Raw genomic sequence first — 15,789 nt, 5'->3', positions numbered from 1 at the left:
GTAACTATGTTATAATTATGGTTTTACCATCCTCAAATTATTCAAAGTAGGGTTAAAATAAGCTAATGAAATTAATGTTTTAGTAAATCCATTTGGTTGTCTTTAGGTATCTAATTAAATCGGTGCTTCTCAATTACTTTCTGTGTGTGTATGATTAACGTCCAAATAAGTTAATTATGGAAGGGTGTGATTAATCCTGATTAAATAGTTCAACCATTTGACAGCTCTAAAACAAACTGTATTCGCCTTTTTTTCCTTACCATTAACAAAGAGCCGATGCCATACTGCGGAGAAAAAAAACAATTATTCTTTCTGCAGTAGCAGCAAGGGAAGCCAGGAAGGTATCAGACCTGATCCGATCTTAATGAGTCCATTGTGCTGGATGAAGATGGTGTCACACGTCAGGTTGCCGTGGATGATCGGCGGATCGCAGGAGTGTAAATAACTGCAAGTCATGTTTATTTTTATTGGTATAGCCCTTAATCACATGGAATGTCAAAGGGCTGAAAGAGCCACAGATTATTGCAAACTACAGACTATTATTACACCATCCCCTGGTCTAAAACCTACATGAGGGGGAAAGAAAATAATAAAAGAGGATCACACATTAACTCATTCAGTGAGAGATGTTTCTCTCAAATGGGAAGTGCCGGTGCAAGCCAATTTTTGCCATTTTAACGAATGTAGACATATGACACATCAAAAGAAAGCTTGAACACTCATCTTTCATTCTAGCTTCAACCATTGTGGAGTAAACAACAGTTGAACATTGCTAGGTTGCTTAAAAATACTTGTTTCCAAGACACAGAAAAAAATGCTTTTTGTGAAAGGATGCATTTCAAGCACAACTTAAACTTTGATGCTTTTTAATATATATTTGTAATACCTATGATATCTAAACAATACATTCCATAAACACAAGGGCACTTTGCTTGTAAAATAACATTCTATTGCAAGAACATTGAACTTATGCATGAACGATGCATGAATTTTGCAAGACCTTTTTAGCCCTCAATGTTTCCGGTGACGTGATCACATGATTTGACGATTGCAGACGTGCACGAAACGTCATTCCTGTTTTCCCAACGATGATGAAGTGACTTTGTAATTCTTAAAAAAAATAATAACGATTCAAATCATCAAACTGTCTTATACTTATAAGTTTGCTTTTCACATCACACTTTGGGACTCGGCAAATGAGCTGCTGACACACTGGAACAAAGTGTCATACAGTGGACACAGGAAACAAAAAAAGGCGTGTGTTGACAAAGATATGATCAATATGATCAAAGCCACTCCTTTTATCTAGTGGTGATTTATCATATTTAAATAATTTCGAGAAGCTCAATACTTACTGATCAGCAGTGTCAAATCCTTTTGAATAGCTATTTTTAGGTTTTGGCACTCAGAGACAATTCTTCTGAAAAAGCAATTTTACGTTATGGCACCGAATGAGTTATTAGAGGAGATACTGCTGCCTACAGTGGACCCTCTGGACACCTTATGACATTTTCATGTCGCTCTGTGGGATAAGATTTTTTTGGGGGGCTTTCTTAATGGCATTTTTCCCAAAATATGATATAAACAAAAAATTATTTTGCATGGCCAAAAACTTTGCGGCATCCATGCGTATGACGAGTTACAGTAGGTCTTTAAGATACTTGTCTGCTATTGGTTGATGTTATATAAATTGCTGGTCTGCTATTGAGTAACATATTTCACTTTGCAAACCCAACCTCAGAACCGATTTAAGTATCTGGGGGTTTACAGTGCTGCAATAGCAACAAAGAAACGTCAGCCAGTACCTGAGGGCAGAGAGGATCTGCGTGCACCATCTTTTCCAGGCCTGAAACGAGGATGGAATGTTTTTCACAAGTCAGCTTAAATCTATTGGACCAACAGGTATTACAGTGGATGAAGCACAGGGGCCGTTATGTTATATAACAGCTTAGAAAAGTAGCAAAAACACAAATGAAAGCGAAATACGGACCTTCACATTCATGGTCTTGTGGTTCTTCTTAGTTTTCTTTAGAAACTGTTTGAGGCTCCCTGACGACATGTACTCTGTGATGAAGATAACCTGCGGGTGGTGTTAATGTTTGATCATGAAGATCTACAGAATTATAAACTTGTAAACAGAAATGGGAAAAGTGAAAAAACATACCCGGGCCTGACTTTCCTTCATATCAAGCCAGTACTTGTGAAACTTGACAATGTTAGGGTGCTCCACCTGCATCAAGTTTTCAAACATTTCTTTGATCTTCTCCTAGAGCACAAAAAAAACAATTTTAAGGATGAAAAAAAACCTATAATTAGAACATGGATGCTTGATAGCCATAACGGTCATTTGGACTCAGAAGTGATGCTGTCCATTTTAAGCAGAAAGAGCGGAAAAAAGTGCCACCGGGCACCACACAAATTTGCTCTGTCAGCCCCCACCCAAACCAGTGCCATTCATTTTGGGAGGACCGCAATGGGACACCAAATTGCATAAAAATGTGCTCTGCCCTGAGTAATTGTCAGAATAATGGATTTCGTCCACAACTATGCATTTCATTTTACGTAGGCCAAGACAGTACACCTCGTTTTCTGCTGGTTTCTGCTCAAAACAACATGGGATTGGTGATAATGGGTCAGTTCATTTTAGGAAGAAATACAGTAACAATAAAAAAAAACGGGACCAACAAATCTACGCTCAGTCTGTCCTTGCTTACAGCAATATGTGATTTGGGATAATGGAACACCGCTGCATGAGTGCAGGTCACTTTTCGGTGGATAGAACAGCAAAAAAAGAGCAGCCAGGCAATGGATTGTGAAATGTTTTTCAACTTGCAATGCACTGAGGTCAAAGCAAGGGATTACAGTGTTATTAAAATACTGTATTTTGGGTTATTGAAAGTGGGCCATGTAACGAGAAAAAGGATGACAAAAAAATCAAAAGATTAAATGAATAAATATAGTAAAAGTGAGGTTTGTACTTTGAGGTGTCCTTAAAAAGTTGAAAGTTAAATATTGTCTCTATAAATGTGGGTGCTTCATTTGAAAACTTAACTGCAATCATGACTTTAAGCAGCAGAGTAAAACACGTTTACCGATTATTTCTTAGACACGCTCGGTTAAACTCCTCTTATTTTCATCTTTTTGTTTTTTTCACTCCGCTCCGAAAAGGCCTGATAAAAGTAAGATAAAAACAGACAGGCGCAATGGGAAAAAAAGGCAAATGGTCTCTTTGACCTCAATTTGGCAGAGTGAACACATCCTTAATGGAGAACTACACACCCCACCTTTAAGTAACAAAAAGCCCAAACACCCTACAAAAATTAAATATATAATACAATAACACAATATCTGTACCTCCTGAGCTTTAAAGACCTTCTTGTTGGAGAAGAGCACCTCATTCCACACCACCTCCACCCCTTCCTCTGTATCCATGGCCAGAGATGCGCTTTCCACACCTGGGACATTTCCTTGGCTTACCTGAAAAGATCAAGCAAACAAAGAAACCCGAAATATTGAAAAAGATATGTAATATTAAAATATTGAAGCACAGGCTGCCAACTAATAGTTATAAGCTAATTGCTGCCATTGATGAAATGACAAGCAATTAAAATAATGACTTGCAAGCACAGCAACAATCATGCAAAATTCCCACCGTCAAAATAAATCTTAGTAATTCTTTGTAAAGCTAATTATATTAAACAAGCAAGTCAAAGAAGTGTTCATACTTGCACGTGCTAGTATGTGCATTTCTTTGACTGCTTGAATAAACTCTTCTTTTTTCATCTTTCTTGGGGTTTGGGTTGGCGTTGGGACTCTACTTGAAGCTGGCCTTGTGACCCGGTGTCGCAAACACGGTCTAATAACACGTGGACAGCGTCATTTTAAACCCTTACACCGCCTCTTTTAGGCAAGCCAATCATAGGGCAGGACACTAAGTGCTTGTTTACCACTCTTAATTTGACTGAGTTGCGTAAATCGTGGTTGGGCTTGGGCAACCTGTCAAGGGAAGGAATTCCCGATGTGGTTTCTCAACCCACGCTGGGACCAATAATCAGATTCAAATTTCTCGCTGAGTGGTCAATAGAGATTGTCCTTGAATCACTTACAGAAAACAAATAACAGCTAAAAGCTGACATTGGCATATTGTGTCTAGTGAAAGAATTAGCCCCTCAAGAACTTTATGTCATATTGCTACATTTCAAGCTTTAAAGTTCAAGCTAAAAAAACTGAACATATTTTCCAAGAATCAACAACACGTGAGACACACTCGTGAAGAGGTACCAAATAATAACAACAAAAACTGAAATGTAGATGTCGCAAAAACATTTTCCTCCTTTTAGCTCAGCTAACTGACACCACAAGTTCCAGGAATACTTCTCAATGATCCAATGTATACCTAAATGACTAAAAATGACCGAGTGCACCTGTGTGCCATTAAGTCTCAGTTGAAATGAAATGAAATGAAATGAAATGTTTAAATACATCTGAACAGACAGCCTTGTTAAGTATTATGAGAGCATTATAAAGACCAAGGAACACACCAGGATAAAGTTGTGGAAAAGCTCAAAGCTGTAATGGGATATAAGAAAATTTAACACATATCCTGAAGTACTGTGCGAGCAATCATATCAACTTGAAAAAAAGCACGTCACCCTGAAAACACCATCCCCAATCACAAACATGGTGGTTGCAGCATCATTGCTTTTCTTCAGCAGGGATTTGGAAGATGGTTAGAGATTGATGGAGCCAAATACAGGGTGGTTCTGCCAGAAAATCTGTTGCAAGAGACCTTCACCTTTCAACAGGACAATGGCTCTATACATAAAGCAAAATCTACAATTTGTTTAAACTAAAAATAGAAAGGTATTTGAAGGAACATGCCGAAGTCAAAATCTCAATCCTATAGAGTATTTGTGGAAAGATCTGAAAATTGTTATGCACAAACGATCACCATCAAACCTTAAGGAAATTGAGCTGTTTTGTCATTTCAAATCAAGTCACATTTATTTGTAGAGCCTTGATTACAAAATGTCTCAAAGGACTGTACAGGCCACAATTACACCAATTGTAATTCATTTGTATGAAAGAATAGGAAAATATTTCAATCAAAAGTTCTTGGAGGACCAATACTTTTACAGAGATAGTTACTCCTGGACGGTTAGTAATTTCTTGTAACCTTCTTAGGGGGACTTAGCAGTTTGGAGTCTCTGGGCCAAGCCCAGGCTAAACAATGGTGCCCCTGTGGAGCAGCAAACCCAAATCTGTTGCATGTCTACACGATTGCGGTGACGTGACGGAAGGTCTTTCAATGGCAAGCGTGTAAACGCTGGCGGCAGGAAGGAGACATCCGAATTATTTAGCAACATGTTGAAGTCCCCACTTTGTTGACTTCTAGGGAAAAGTGCAGTCGCATAAATCATTTTTTTATAGACAGATAATGTTTTTCCACTCATAAAATCAAAAATTGGTGAAAAAAAATTCCCTTTTTTTAAACAATTATTGGTTCTGTGTGTGGATGTTTAGGTGTCATTTTTGTTTTATGTTGGACAGCTATCAAAATATCAGTCTGTAGGAAATAAATAAATAGAAGAAAAAGTCAAGAAAGAATTTAATTGGTCTTTATTGTCATTGACATCAACATTGTATGCAACGAGATTAGACATGGCATTTTTAGGTGATTCGTTCATTATGAGAGTTTTGTTGCAATATGACTGAAAAGGTAAATGAAATACAAATACAAAAGAAATTCCAGGGTAAACGTGTAATACAGACATTAAAGAGTAAAAGCAGGATAAAAGACAAGATAAATACTGTACGCAAAGATATTTACAACGTAGTCCTTAGAAAACTGGACTAAGTACTAAGAAGAGACAAAGTAAGCAAGAAAAAAAAAGAAGAAAGGAATGACACAAAGAAAGAAGGAAGGTAGAATGAAAGGAAGGAAAAACAAAAGGAAGAAAGATCCAAAGGGAAAAAAGAACCATAGGGAAGAAAGAACCATAGGGAAGAAAGAATTTAAGAAAGTAAGAACAAAATAAAGAACGAAAAACAAAAGGAATGAATGAAGGAAAGAAGAAAGGGAGCAAGGAAGCAAGGAAGGAAACAAGGAAGCAAGTAAGGAAAATAATTTATCAAAGAAAGGAACAGAAAGAAGGAGGTAAGAACAAAAGAAATAACAAATAAACAAGAAATAAAGGAAGAAGAAAGGAAGAAAGGAACAATAAAAAGAACAAAAGTTATTAAACACAGAACGAAACGAAGGAATAGGAAAGAAAAGAAAGCAAGAAAGCGAGCCATATTATTATGTTATGATCATGTTGATGAGCTTTAAACTTTCTCAATAAAATGCTGGGAGAGCAGCAAATCAGAGAGAGCCTGTAAATGTGTGATATGGGCCCTGCTATATGCATGTATCAAACTTGAGTGTCCGTTGTCTTTATTGTTCTGGATTGAACAAGGTCCAAGAAAAAAGAGCCTGGCGGCCTCCCTTTTTCTGCCAATGCTGTTTTTGTTAATTTTATCACACTCTATCATTGCGCCTGACATCTATAACTAGCAGCCAGCAAACAACTTTTTGTGATGTTGTTATTGTTTTGCTTTCTAATTTAAAGTTTCTGACGCCAAACAATCCTCCATGGGTGAGTGGACCGATACAAGCTATGAGATCATACAGAATGGAAGAAAGAGCGAGCTGGATCGCCGCTCGCCTTTTTGCTGGTGGCCCCAGCCACTGACCGCCTGCTGACCTTATCCATTCTCACTTACTCTATCTCAGTTTTTCCGTCTCTCTCCCAAAACTGTCACATGGGTAGCTACCAGCCAATCTCCAGACATGGCTCCAGGCTTAACGGGTCAGATAAGAGAAATAAAATGTTGTAATCCTTCGTCACTAGCCTACCTGTCTTAGTGCATGACAGGGTAACACATTTTCAATGATCCATTATCCCAGAACGCATATTTCTGCGAGCGGGGACCGGCAACCGCCCTTTTAGGGCCTAGCACCTCCTTTTTTACCAATGCTGTATAGCCACCTAAAACGAACTGTACTCATGCGGCTGCAATTCATTACACCTAATCCCATATTGCTTCAAGTAGCGACTGGAAGAAGGCACTTTTGCGAGAGGCTAGCCGTTCTTACCCACTTAAAATGAAACAAAACAAAAAGTGAACTGGACATGTGCCTCTGCAATCCATTATTCCAGCTTACATATTCTTGCGAACGAAGACCGAAAGAAGGCACTTTTGTCATAAAGCGGGCCAAAACGGCTTGGTTGCCATTATACCTGACTGTATATTGCTGAGAGCAGGGGCCAGCTGAACAAGTCAAGTCAAGTCATTTTTATTTGTATAGCCCTTAATCACAAATAGTCTCAAAGGGCTTCACAAGTTATTACATATAAGAAGTTTAGGTTATTCGTATGCTATAGAGTAGAAATAAGTTTTAAGCTTAGATTTAAACATTTCCACTGAGGTTCCAGATCGGATCTCAGGGGAAAGAGCATTCCACAACACCGGTGCCCGGATGGAGAACGCTCTCGAACCAGCGGAACACTTCTTGGCTCTTGGGATTTTGGGGACACTTGGGAACACACTTGGGAACACTATTTTTATTTGTTTGGGGAGTTGAACCGTGCCATTGTGGCCTGCCTAAAATGAACTCCACTGTTCTGGCTGAGATCCATTATCCCCAGTCGGCTCTTTTTTTTGCTGTCACTGTACTTATGTGGCTGTAATCGATTCTTACCAATCCCATATTGCTGCAAGGTGAAACAGAAATGGTAATTTTTGGAGGGAGGCTTGCTGTTCTGGCTTGCATAAAATGAAATACGCTGTTGTGGCCGCAAATTTGTGCCTCTTTGGGGGTGACAAGGCAACCTGGAATGTCCTTTTGTTTTAAAAACACGAGATAACACCAAACCACTACTGTTTGGATTTAGTTTCTTTTGTCTTTTATTAGCATATTTGGTATTGGAGTAATCCAAAAGTAATTGAAAGAAATCCAGTTAAAGTAACCCTACCCAACCCTGGTTGTTTGTCGCAATTACTTTAAAAAAGACACAGTTTCCTTTGGTTGCATGGAAAATCTAATCCCCCAAACATCTTAGAGACAAGGTCAAAAGTGTGATTCGATCCCATCACGTAGCACATTTTGATTTCTTCAAGGTGACCTTGCGACCAAGCAAGACAGCCTCTTAATGAAAACCTGTCCAGATTTTTTGTCAGCAGCCGTGACAAATCTGCAGATTTACAAGGCATGCCACTGCAGGAGCGCCTGCCTCCCCAGCCAGCCGAGATGTGACGAGAATGGCGAGCGAGTATTACGTAAGGAATTTCACCCTTTGCCAGCTTTTATCCACAGTCTTTCTGCAGGGTGCACATGCAGGCCATTTGGCATCAATTTGCGATTTTTTTGAACAGGAAAAGCAGGTTCAGCAGCATTTTCCAAGGGGGAAAACGTTTTGAAAGTTTTTGTATAAACATAATATTTTGTGTGGATTACAGTATGGGTAATATGTATACACAAAAGCAAAAGAAAGACAAAAAGTATTTAAAAAAAAAAATGAAAAACACAAGTTCAAAAGAAAATATGTGTCACAATTTATCTCCCTAATAGTAACTACTATGATGATAACAAATATTTAAAATCAATTTAAAAATACTGCTGTTTTTGTTCCTGTAAAATAATTGCTGCTAATAAACTTCATTATAATTTTTATTACAATATTTAAACCGCTGAAGAATAATAATACATTTTATTTTAAAAAGCAAACAGATAAATACATATTTAAAAATATTTCAGATTTATTTTTTCTCCATGTTAAAAAATGATAATAATAAAAAATAAAAATCTTTTCTTTAAAACGAATACCGTATTTTCGGCACTATAAGGCGCACCTAAAAGTCTTGGTTTTTTTCAAAAGCTGACCATGCGCCTTATGACACAGTGCGCCTTATATATGGCTCAATATTAAATTCGCAAGGTCTCGCAACTACGACTCCATTTTTCGCGCTGTGCATACTGGGAAATATTAAACGATTGGTAGTTGCCGGGGCTCGTGTTGTATTTGTTTACTAAGTGGCAAAATGGCTACCCCATTAAACTGCTTAATTCATATTCAACAAATACAGTATTTGTCTGAATCCAGGGTTATGACTGGTGAAGATGTAAAGCACAATTTACCTTAAACAAACGCAGAATTATTCAGAATGTCACGTTTGAGAGAGAGCGAGAGAGAGAGAGAGAGCGAGATTCTCTTTCATACGTGCATTTGTATAAGAAAATGGCTCCTGTTAAGAGACACGCGTACAACGCCGAGTTTAAACTCAAAGCGATCAGTCACGCAGCACAACACGGCAATAGAGCGGCAGCGAGAGAGTTAAACTTAAATGAATCGATGGTACGGAAGTGGAGAAAGGATGAAGATAAGCTCCGCCAAGTAAGGAAAACTCAACAAAGTTTCCGTGGCAATAAAGCAAGATGGCCAGAGTTAGAGGAGACACTTGAACAGTGGGTTGTTCAACAAAGAGCGGCAAGCAGAAGTGTCAGTACGATAACTATACGTATGAAGGCAACAGCGCTGGCACAAAAACACCGGACGTGTTGGATGGCCCATTCACTGAGATATGGTCAATTCGAACACAGCAGAAGAAGAATTCGAGGGATTCGTCGATGAGGAGCTTATAGAGTGATCTTTGTTTTTCTTTTGTGTGTTTACGTTTTACATTTTACAGTTATTATGTTATTGCTTTGCACTCGTTGTTTTTGCACATTACGAGTGTCACTTTATTGCGATTGCACTAACGTTTCATTTAAAATAACAGTATCAGACGTTTTTTTCTTTGCGTGTTGACTAAATGGACAAAAAATAAAATGATATGTCGATGTTGTTCAAAGATGTCAAAGATGTGTCACGAAAATGCTTTACCTCAGAGAAAATAATAAAACGGCTGTTTATTTATTTTGGGAGTGAATGGAGTTGTGGAAAGCTTGTTTGTTAATAAAGTTTGACCTTTTTGAATATTTTGTTGACATTCCCTTGAGCGTGGCAACATCTAGAGGTTGCATAAAGTAACTACATTCTCTACTGTAGTCAAGTCGTCACATTTATTTACCGTAAATAGCCCTTAATCCCAAAAATGTCTCGAAGGACTGCACAGGATTACAATTACAAAATTGCACAATTACCTGATCTTAAACCAGCATGCACTTATAGCGCCTTATAATGGGGTGCGTCTTATGTATGGCATAAGTTTTAAAATATATCATTCATTGAAGGTGCGCCTTATAACATGGTGCGCCATATAGTGCGGAAAATACGGTACATATTTTTTTAATTTAATACAATATCTGATTAAAAAAAAACTATACTTTTAAAAAAATTATTACACTTCCTTTTCTAACATGGTTACTAACGTGATTATTTTCAAACTATGCCAACAAATTAGACCTGTGCCGCTGCCATTAGCAGATCCTAAACCTGATTTATTTGATTTTAATTAAATTGTCTTTATTGTCGTTGATAAACTCTGTGAAACATTGTGTGCAATGAGAATATACATGACACTCCAGGGTAAACACTTAATGAAGACTTTAAAGAGAAAAAAAAAGATACAAGACTATCAGGATAAAAGGTAGAATTTTTTTTTTACAATTTCAGCAATATTCTGATAGTACAGATAATTCTAATCTCCTTTTCTTGGCAATCAGCCTCTAACTCTCACACCCTTTCATTTCCTACGCAATGCAGTGTGCTCGGCACACCCTTTTACTGAGAGCCTGACTGTTTATTTACTTCTTTTGCAAAAGATAAGAAACCTTGATGCTAAGTCAAAGTGGTAAGCGCTTAAGACAGAATAACAACAAGCATCCAATCGGTGCATGACATGAAACCCAATAAATTAAAACAATGTGTAATTTATTAATCGTATGGTTACCATATTAGCAAACCGCCGCTGAGGAGCTAATTTAAATTAGCATAAACCTCGGTTCATAAAAAAATTATTATCTTACATTGAAGGAACATTTGCAGGTAATAATTGGAAACTGAATAATGCCATTTGGAAAAGACGTCAACCTATTATCAGGTGGGCCGATGCTTGGCACCGATATTTGGGAATTTGACCAATATCGGTATCTGTATTTTTATGTATTTGACAAGGCTCAGTTAAAAGTGAGCCTCTCTCTCCCTGTCACCTGCTCCACTCTCTTTTTGGACGTGCCTTCTAGTTGGATAAACGACCGGGGGCAGAGCCACTGAAGCAGGAAGAAAAACAATAGAGCTGAGTACAGCTGCAGTTTTGCTAACTCAAGAGTCCCAACATGTCTTTGAATCAAGACCGCTAATACCAATAATAATATTGATAATATAATATTGGGATCTTAAAAAGTCAATGGTAGAAAAGTGTGTTTTTGCGATCAAGAGATAGCGTAGAAAGTGCGGTTAACTTGTTTTAGGTAATCACGTTCAGGTGGAGACGGATATATTAGCTCTTATCACAACATTGGGTGGCATGGCGGCTGCGTGGTTAGCGCGCAGCCCCACGGTGCGGAGGTTCAGGGTTCAAGTCCAGCTACCGAAGCCTCCCCGTGTTGAGTTTGCATGTTCTCCCTGTGCCTAGTGGGTTTCCTCCAGGCGCTCTGGTATCATCCCACATTCCCAAAAACATGCATGTCAGGTTAATTGGCCAGTCCAAATTGTCCCTAGGTGTTAATGAGCGAGTGAGTTGCCTGTCTCTGTGTGCCCTGGACTGGCTGGCAGCCAGTTCAAGGTTTTTCCTGCCCACTGCCTGAAGATAGCTGGGATGGGGTCCAGCATCCCTGCAACCCTACTGAAAATAAGCGGTGCAGATAATGGATGGATAGATCATAACATTAGTTGGTTAATCAGACGTGTGTGGCTGTGATTGAGAGAGAGCATAAAAGCACTCTATAGTAGAAGGTTGAGTGTTTAGCGGTTATAACATTAGTTTGTCAATCTGGGTCTAAAACAGGAGTCGCCACACTTTTCAATTTGACAGCTCTGTTGAAATTTTGATGCCCCTTTGGTTTTAACTTCACTTAAGTCATGTTGGTTGTACTGCTTCGTACTATCATGAGTTGTAAATAGATGGGACGCGAGCAAGGTACAGGGTTTGTACACCTTTTATGGCCAAATTCCAGCATTTTTTCAGCACTATCAAAGCCAATTTTGCAATTTCTCCAGTTTCTCTTTACCGGTCCTCTTGGGACATGTAGGTCGCGATGATGCTTGACATGACAACACCACACAAAGTAATAGCAGTTGCCATTAGTCACGAGGGAAGTAAAAATGCAATGGCAAAACAAGGCCACCAGAGCAGGTGTGTCGGCGTGATTTTTAGCAGACCAGGGAACACACCAAGCATGTCTGGAATAAGATTGTGGAAAAGTTCAAAGCAAGAAGGGGATGCAAGAAGATTTTGCAACATTTACTAATCTCCCAAAGCACTGTGCGAGCAATAATATCAAAACAGAGAGAGTATAAAACCACTGCAAACATGCCAAGTCCCAGCTGTCACTCTAAACTTTAAGCCCAAACAAGGATGAAACCAATCAGAGAAGCAACCAAGAGAGACATTATAACGTTGAATGACCTACAGACATAATCAGCTGAGGTGGTACAATCTGTGCTTAAAACAATTATTAGTCATACCCTGCATAAATCCACCCTTTAAGGAATTGTGGTAAGAAGAAAGCCCCTTTTAAAGAATACCATAAAGAAGGATTTTATCTATAAGTTCGAAGCATGACGTATAACAGTTTGTCAAAAAGTCCTGGGGGGGGGGAATACTTTTGCAAGGCATTCAGCCACTAACTCTCACACCCTTTCATTTCCCACTGTGATAATTTGCTTGTCTCTATGCATGTAAACAATTCATTTGGATTACTCCAAATCTTAGAATCCTGATCCCAGTCGGACTACTGTATTTCATGCATGTAAACGTAGCCCCCTTAGCAGTTTCTGAACAGCCACTCAGCCAACGCAGTGGAGAGGAGGATGGAGGTGTTCCCGATTGGCCTTTTTTTAGCGAGTCCTTTCCATCTTCCTAAGAAAACAAGACTTGTTTTTGTTTTTCTGGCCCAAAGCTCCACACTTGCGCAACTCATTCTGCTCTTACAAAAAAAAAATCCCTTTGGCACAGCCTGCATTCTGCAGTGCAGCTTTCCAGCAAGATAGAAAAAAAAACTTGCTCACTGAGGATATTAAATTGGTGCAGCACAGGAGGCTTTTTACCCTGCAAGGTTAGTGAGGTGAGAGTAGGAGTTGACTCTCTGCTTCAAATGGAACGATAATAATGCACAGTGTCAAATTAATGTGCGTCCCCGGGACGCAACTTTTTTGACACAAAAGTGTCATTATTACCCGATTACTTTTTTTTATAACAAAGGTTTACCGCACTGCACCACGGCAGCGCAGTGGTTAGCGCGTGTGGGGCACAGTTCTGAGGTCATGAGATCAAACCTTCCTGTGTGGATTTTGCATGTTCTCCCCGTGCTTGCATAGGTTTCCTCCGGGCACTTTGGTTTCCTCCCACATTCCAAAAACATGCATGTCAGGTTAATTGGCCGGTCCAAATTGTTCCTAGGTTTGAATGAGCGAGTGAGGTCTCTGTCTCTATGTGCCCTGCGACTGGCTGGCAACCAGTTCCGGGTGTCCCCTGTCCACTACCCGAAGATAGCTGGAATGGGCTCCAGCACCCCCGCGACCCTACTGAGGATAAGCGGTGCAGATAATGGATGGATGGATGGGTTTACCGCACTCCAAACTTTTTATCAGGCAGATCCGCCATTGTTGTTTTGGTCTCGCGGTCCAAGTTTTGGTCTGCACATCGATCTCAGCAAACGAGATCTCATTGCTTCGAGATTACGTCATTATTGTGGTGGTTGTCGTCGAGTGAAAGGCAAGTATGCCTCCGAAAAAACAGTTAGTATTAGGTGCAAATCAACAAAAAATTGGTAATTTATTCAGTGTCAGTAATAAGTCGAAACATAATGCAGAAAGTGATGACAACGGCAATAATTTCAGCACGAAAAAACGGCGGAAAAATTCTTCAGAAGATCGCGGAGGCAAGGAAAACACGTGTGCTGAAGCGAACGATTCGACAAAAGAAAATAAACAAAAGAATACTCCTAGCAAGAAAAGGACTTTTCTGCCAAAATGGACTAAATTATATTCCTGGTTACGCAATGAGGAGGATGATAATGGAGGCTACATGATTTTCCAAATCTCATTCTGTTGGCGCAGCTTGCAATGACATCAGCCGTACAAATCGCAACACAACACCAGCTTATGAAGGTGCATCTTACCAAACAATTGGACATTGAGAAGGCATTACAGCTGTGGCGGGACAGTAAACCACGAAGAATATATGAACTGAAAAATCTGAAGTGATAACTGCTTTGTATTTCCAATTAACTGTGATGATTAAAACTGCATGAATATATAGACTAATATTTAAGCAATATTATTTTGTATAATATGCAATATTTTTGTAAAACTAAAAAATCTGAAGTGATAACTGCTTTGTATTACCAATTAAGTGTGATGATTAAAACTGGATGAAAATATAGATTTACAATATATATTTGTCGCCGATTTACAATTTTAACCTCGATGACACAAAATTTTGGGGACCCATAGATCTCTGTAGATTTTTGAGCATGCGAGTCCCCGGGACTTATCACTTTTCAGAGGTAAAATGAACACTGTTAAGGGCAAAGTTTCAACTACAGATTACAGTCAAGATGTCAGACCAAAAGGAATCCTTTATATGGAAGCTTCTTCGTATGATGAAAACCCACAAAACAAACTCTAAACACCAAAAAACGCCAGCCAAGCACACAGCAATTTGATTGGGTGAGCGGGGCAATGCACACAGTGCCATCTGCACCAAAGGAAAATACGCCAGTATCCAGTATTTAGTGACATTTATTTACAAAAGAACTCTGCCTAAACCTTGTTTTGAAGCCATTATCTATGAAAAGATGAAGGTCAAATAATATCATGAAATGTTCCACCGTGATATAAAATGTGCTGAAAAATGTACTTTTTTCTGCAGAACAGGGATGGCGGTTTTCTTAAATTTTTGTCCTAAATGATATGGGTCTTTCCAAAAATAAAATAAAAATTGCTTTCATGGCACTTTGGGTCAGTCAAAAAGGTACCCACTATTGAATAGAAAATAAAGTTTAAGTAAATGAACAAATTATAAACTAATATTCGGATTAAAAAAATGTTTATTAATACTTTTATTGTTTATTTGTTTAGTTATTCGTTAAATAATTGATTCCATTGTTTTTTTCTTTATTTATATGCTTGATGAGTTTTTACTCTCTTTTTAAAAAAATAAATCAACCTTTATGGTCACAATTTTCCTGAAATTTTAAAATGTGTATTTTTAATCATATCGTAAAAATATGGTAGGAATGGGCAAAAAAATATGCAGGTGAACATATTCTGTTTCATGTTTTGTTCATCTACACGATTAAGTGTTCCAATGGATTTTGTGTTTTCTTACTTTTATGTTTTCTTTATATAGCGCTAATAGGTGCGCTTGCGTTTTATTTCCAGGTCTTGTCTCTCATAATTACACGTTTGATGTTATTCTGTCCACATGTGTTGATGTTTCTTGTGTCTTACTTTCATGTTTTGTTCTGTTGGATCTGGTTAGTGGTAGAACAATGTGTAGTTGTTCTAGCCACTGGTGTGCAACGTTCCCTCTAATTTTCCACGGGTCTGAGCGTTCACACAAAGTCGGTTAGCAACGCTT

The 15,789-nt window shown here is 38.6% G+C and overlaps 1 protein-coding gene across 2 annotated transcripts in view; it reads right to left on the bottom strand.

Annotated features, from left to right (window-relative positions):
• Positions 1-15,789, bottom strand: part of LOC148348045 (nuclear receptor-binding protein 2-like) — a 45,578-nt gene that overhangs the window by 15,648 nt on the left and 14,141 nt on the right. For both annotated transcript variants that reach the window (XR_015847568.1, XM_088322177.1), the window contains exons 2-7: positions 3,355-3,477; positions 2,165-2,266; positions 1,991-2,080; positions 1,806-1,846; positions 351-445; positions 261-284 (exon numbers count right to left, since the gene is read on the bottom strand). Coding sequence is in view for 1 of the 2 variants with exons in the window: in XM_088322177.1 (XP_088178303.1) it covers positions 261-284; positions 351-445; positions 1,806-1,846; positions 1,991-2,080; positions 2,165-2,266; positions 3,355-3,477 (475 nt within the window). In the remaining variant the exon portion in view is untranslated. The remainder of the gene's footprint in view (positions 1-260; positions 285-350; positions 446-1,805; positions 1,847-1,990; positions 2,081-2,164; positions 2,267-3,354; positions 3,478-15,789) is intronic.

Source organism: Urocampus carinirostris, chromosome 18, assembly GCF_059441175.1.
Source record: "Urocampus carinirostris isolate Australia breed hairy pipefish chromosome 18, RoL_Ucar_1.0, whole genome shotgun sequence".
NCBI classification, from domain to species: Eukaryota; Metazoa; Chordata; class Actinopteri; order Syngnathiformes; family Syngnathidae; genus Urocampus; species Urocampus carinirostris.
This window is presented reverse-complemented; position numbering and strand designations above follow the sequence as displayed.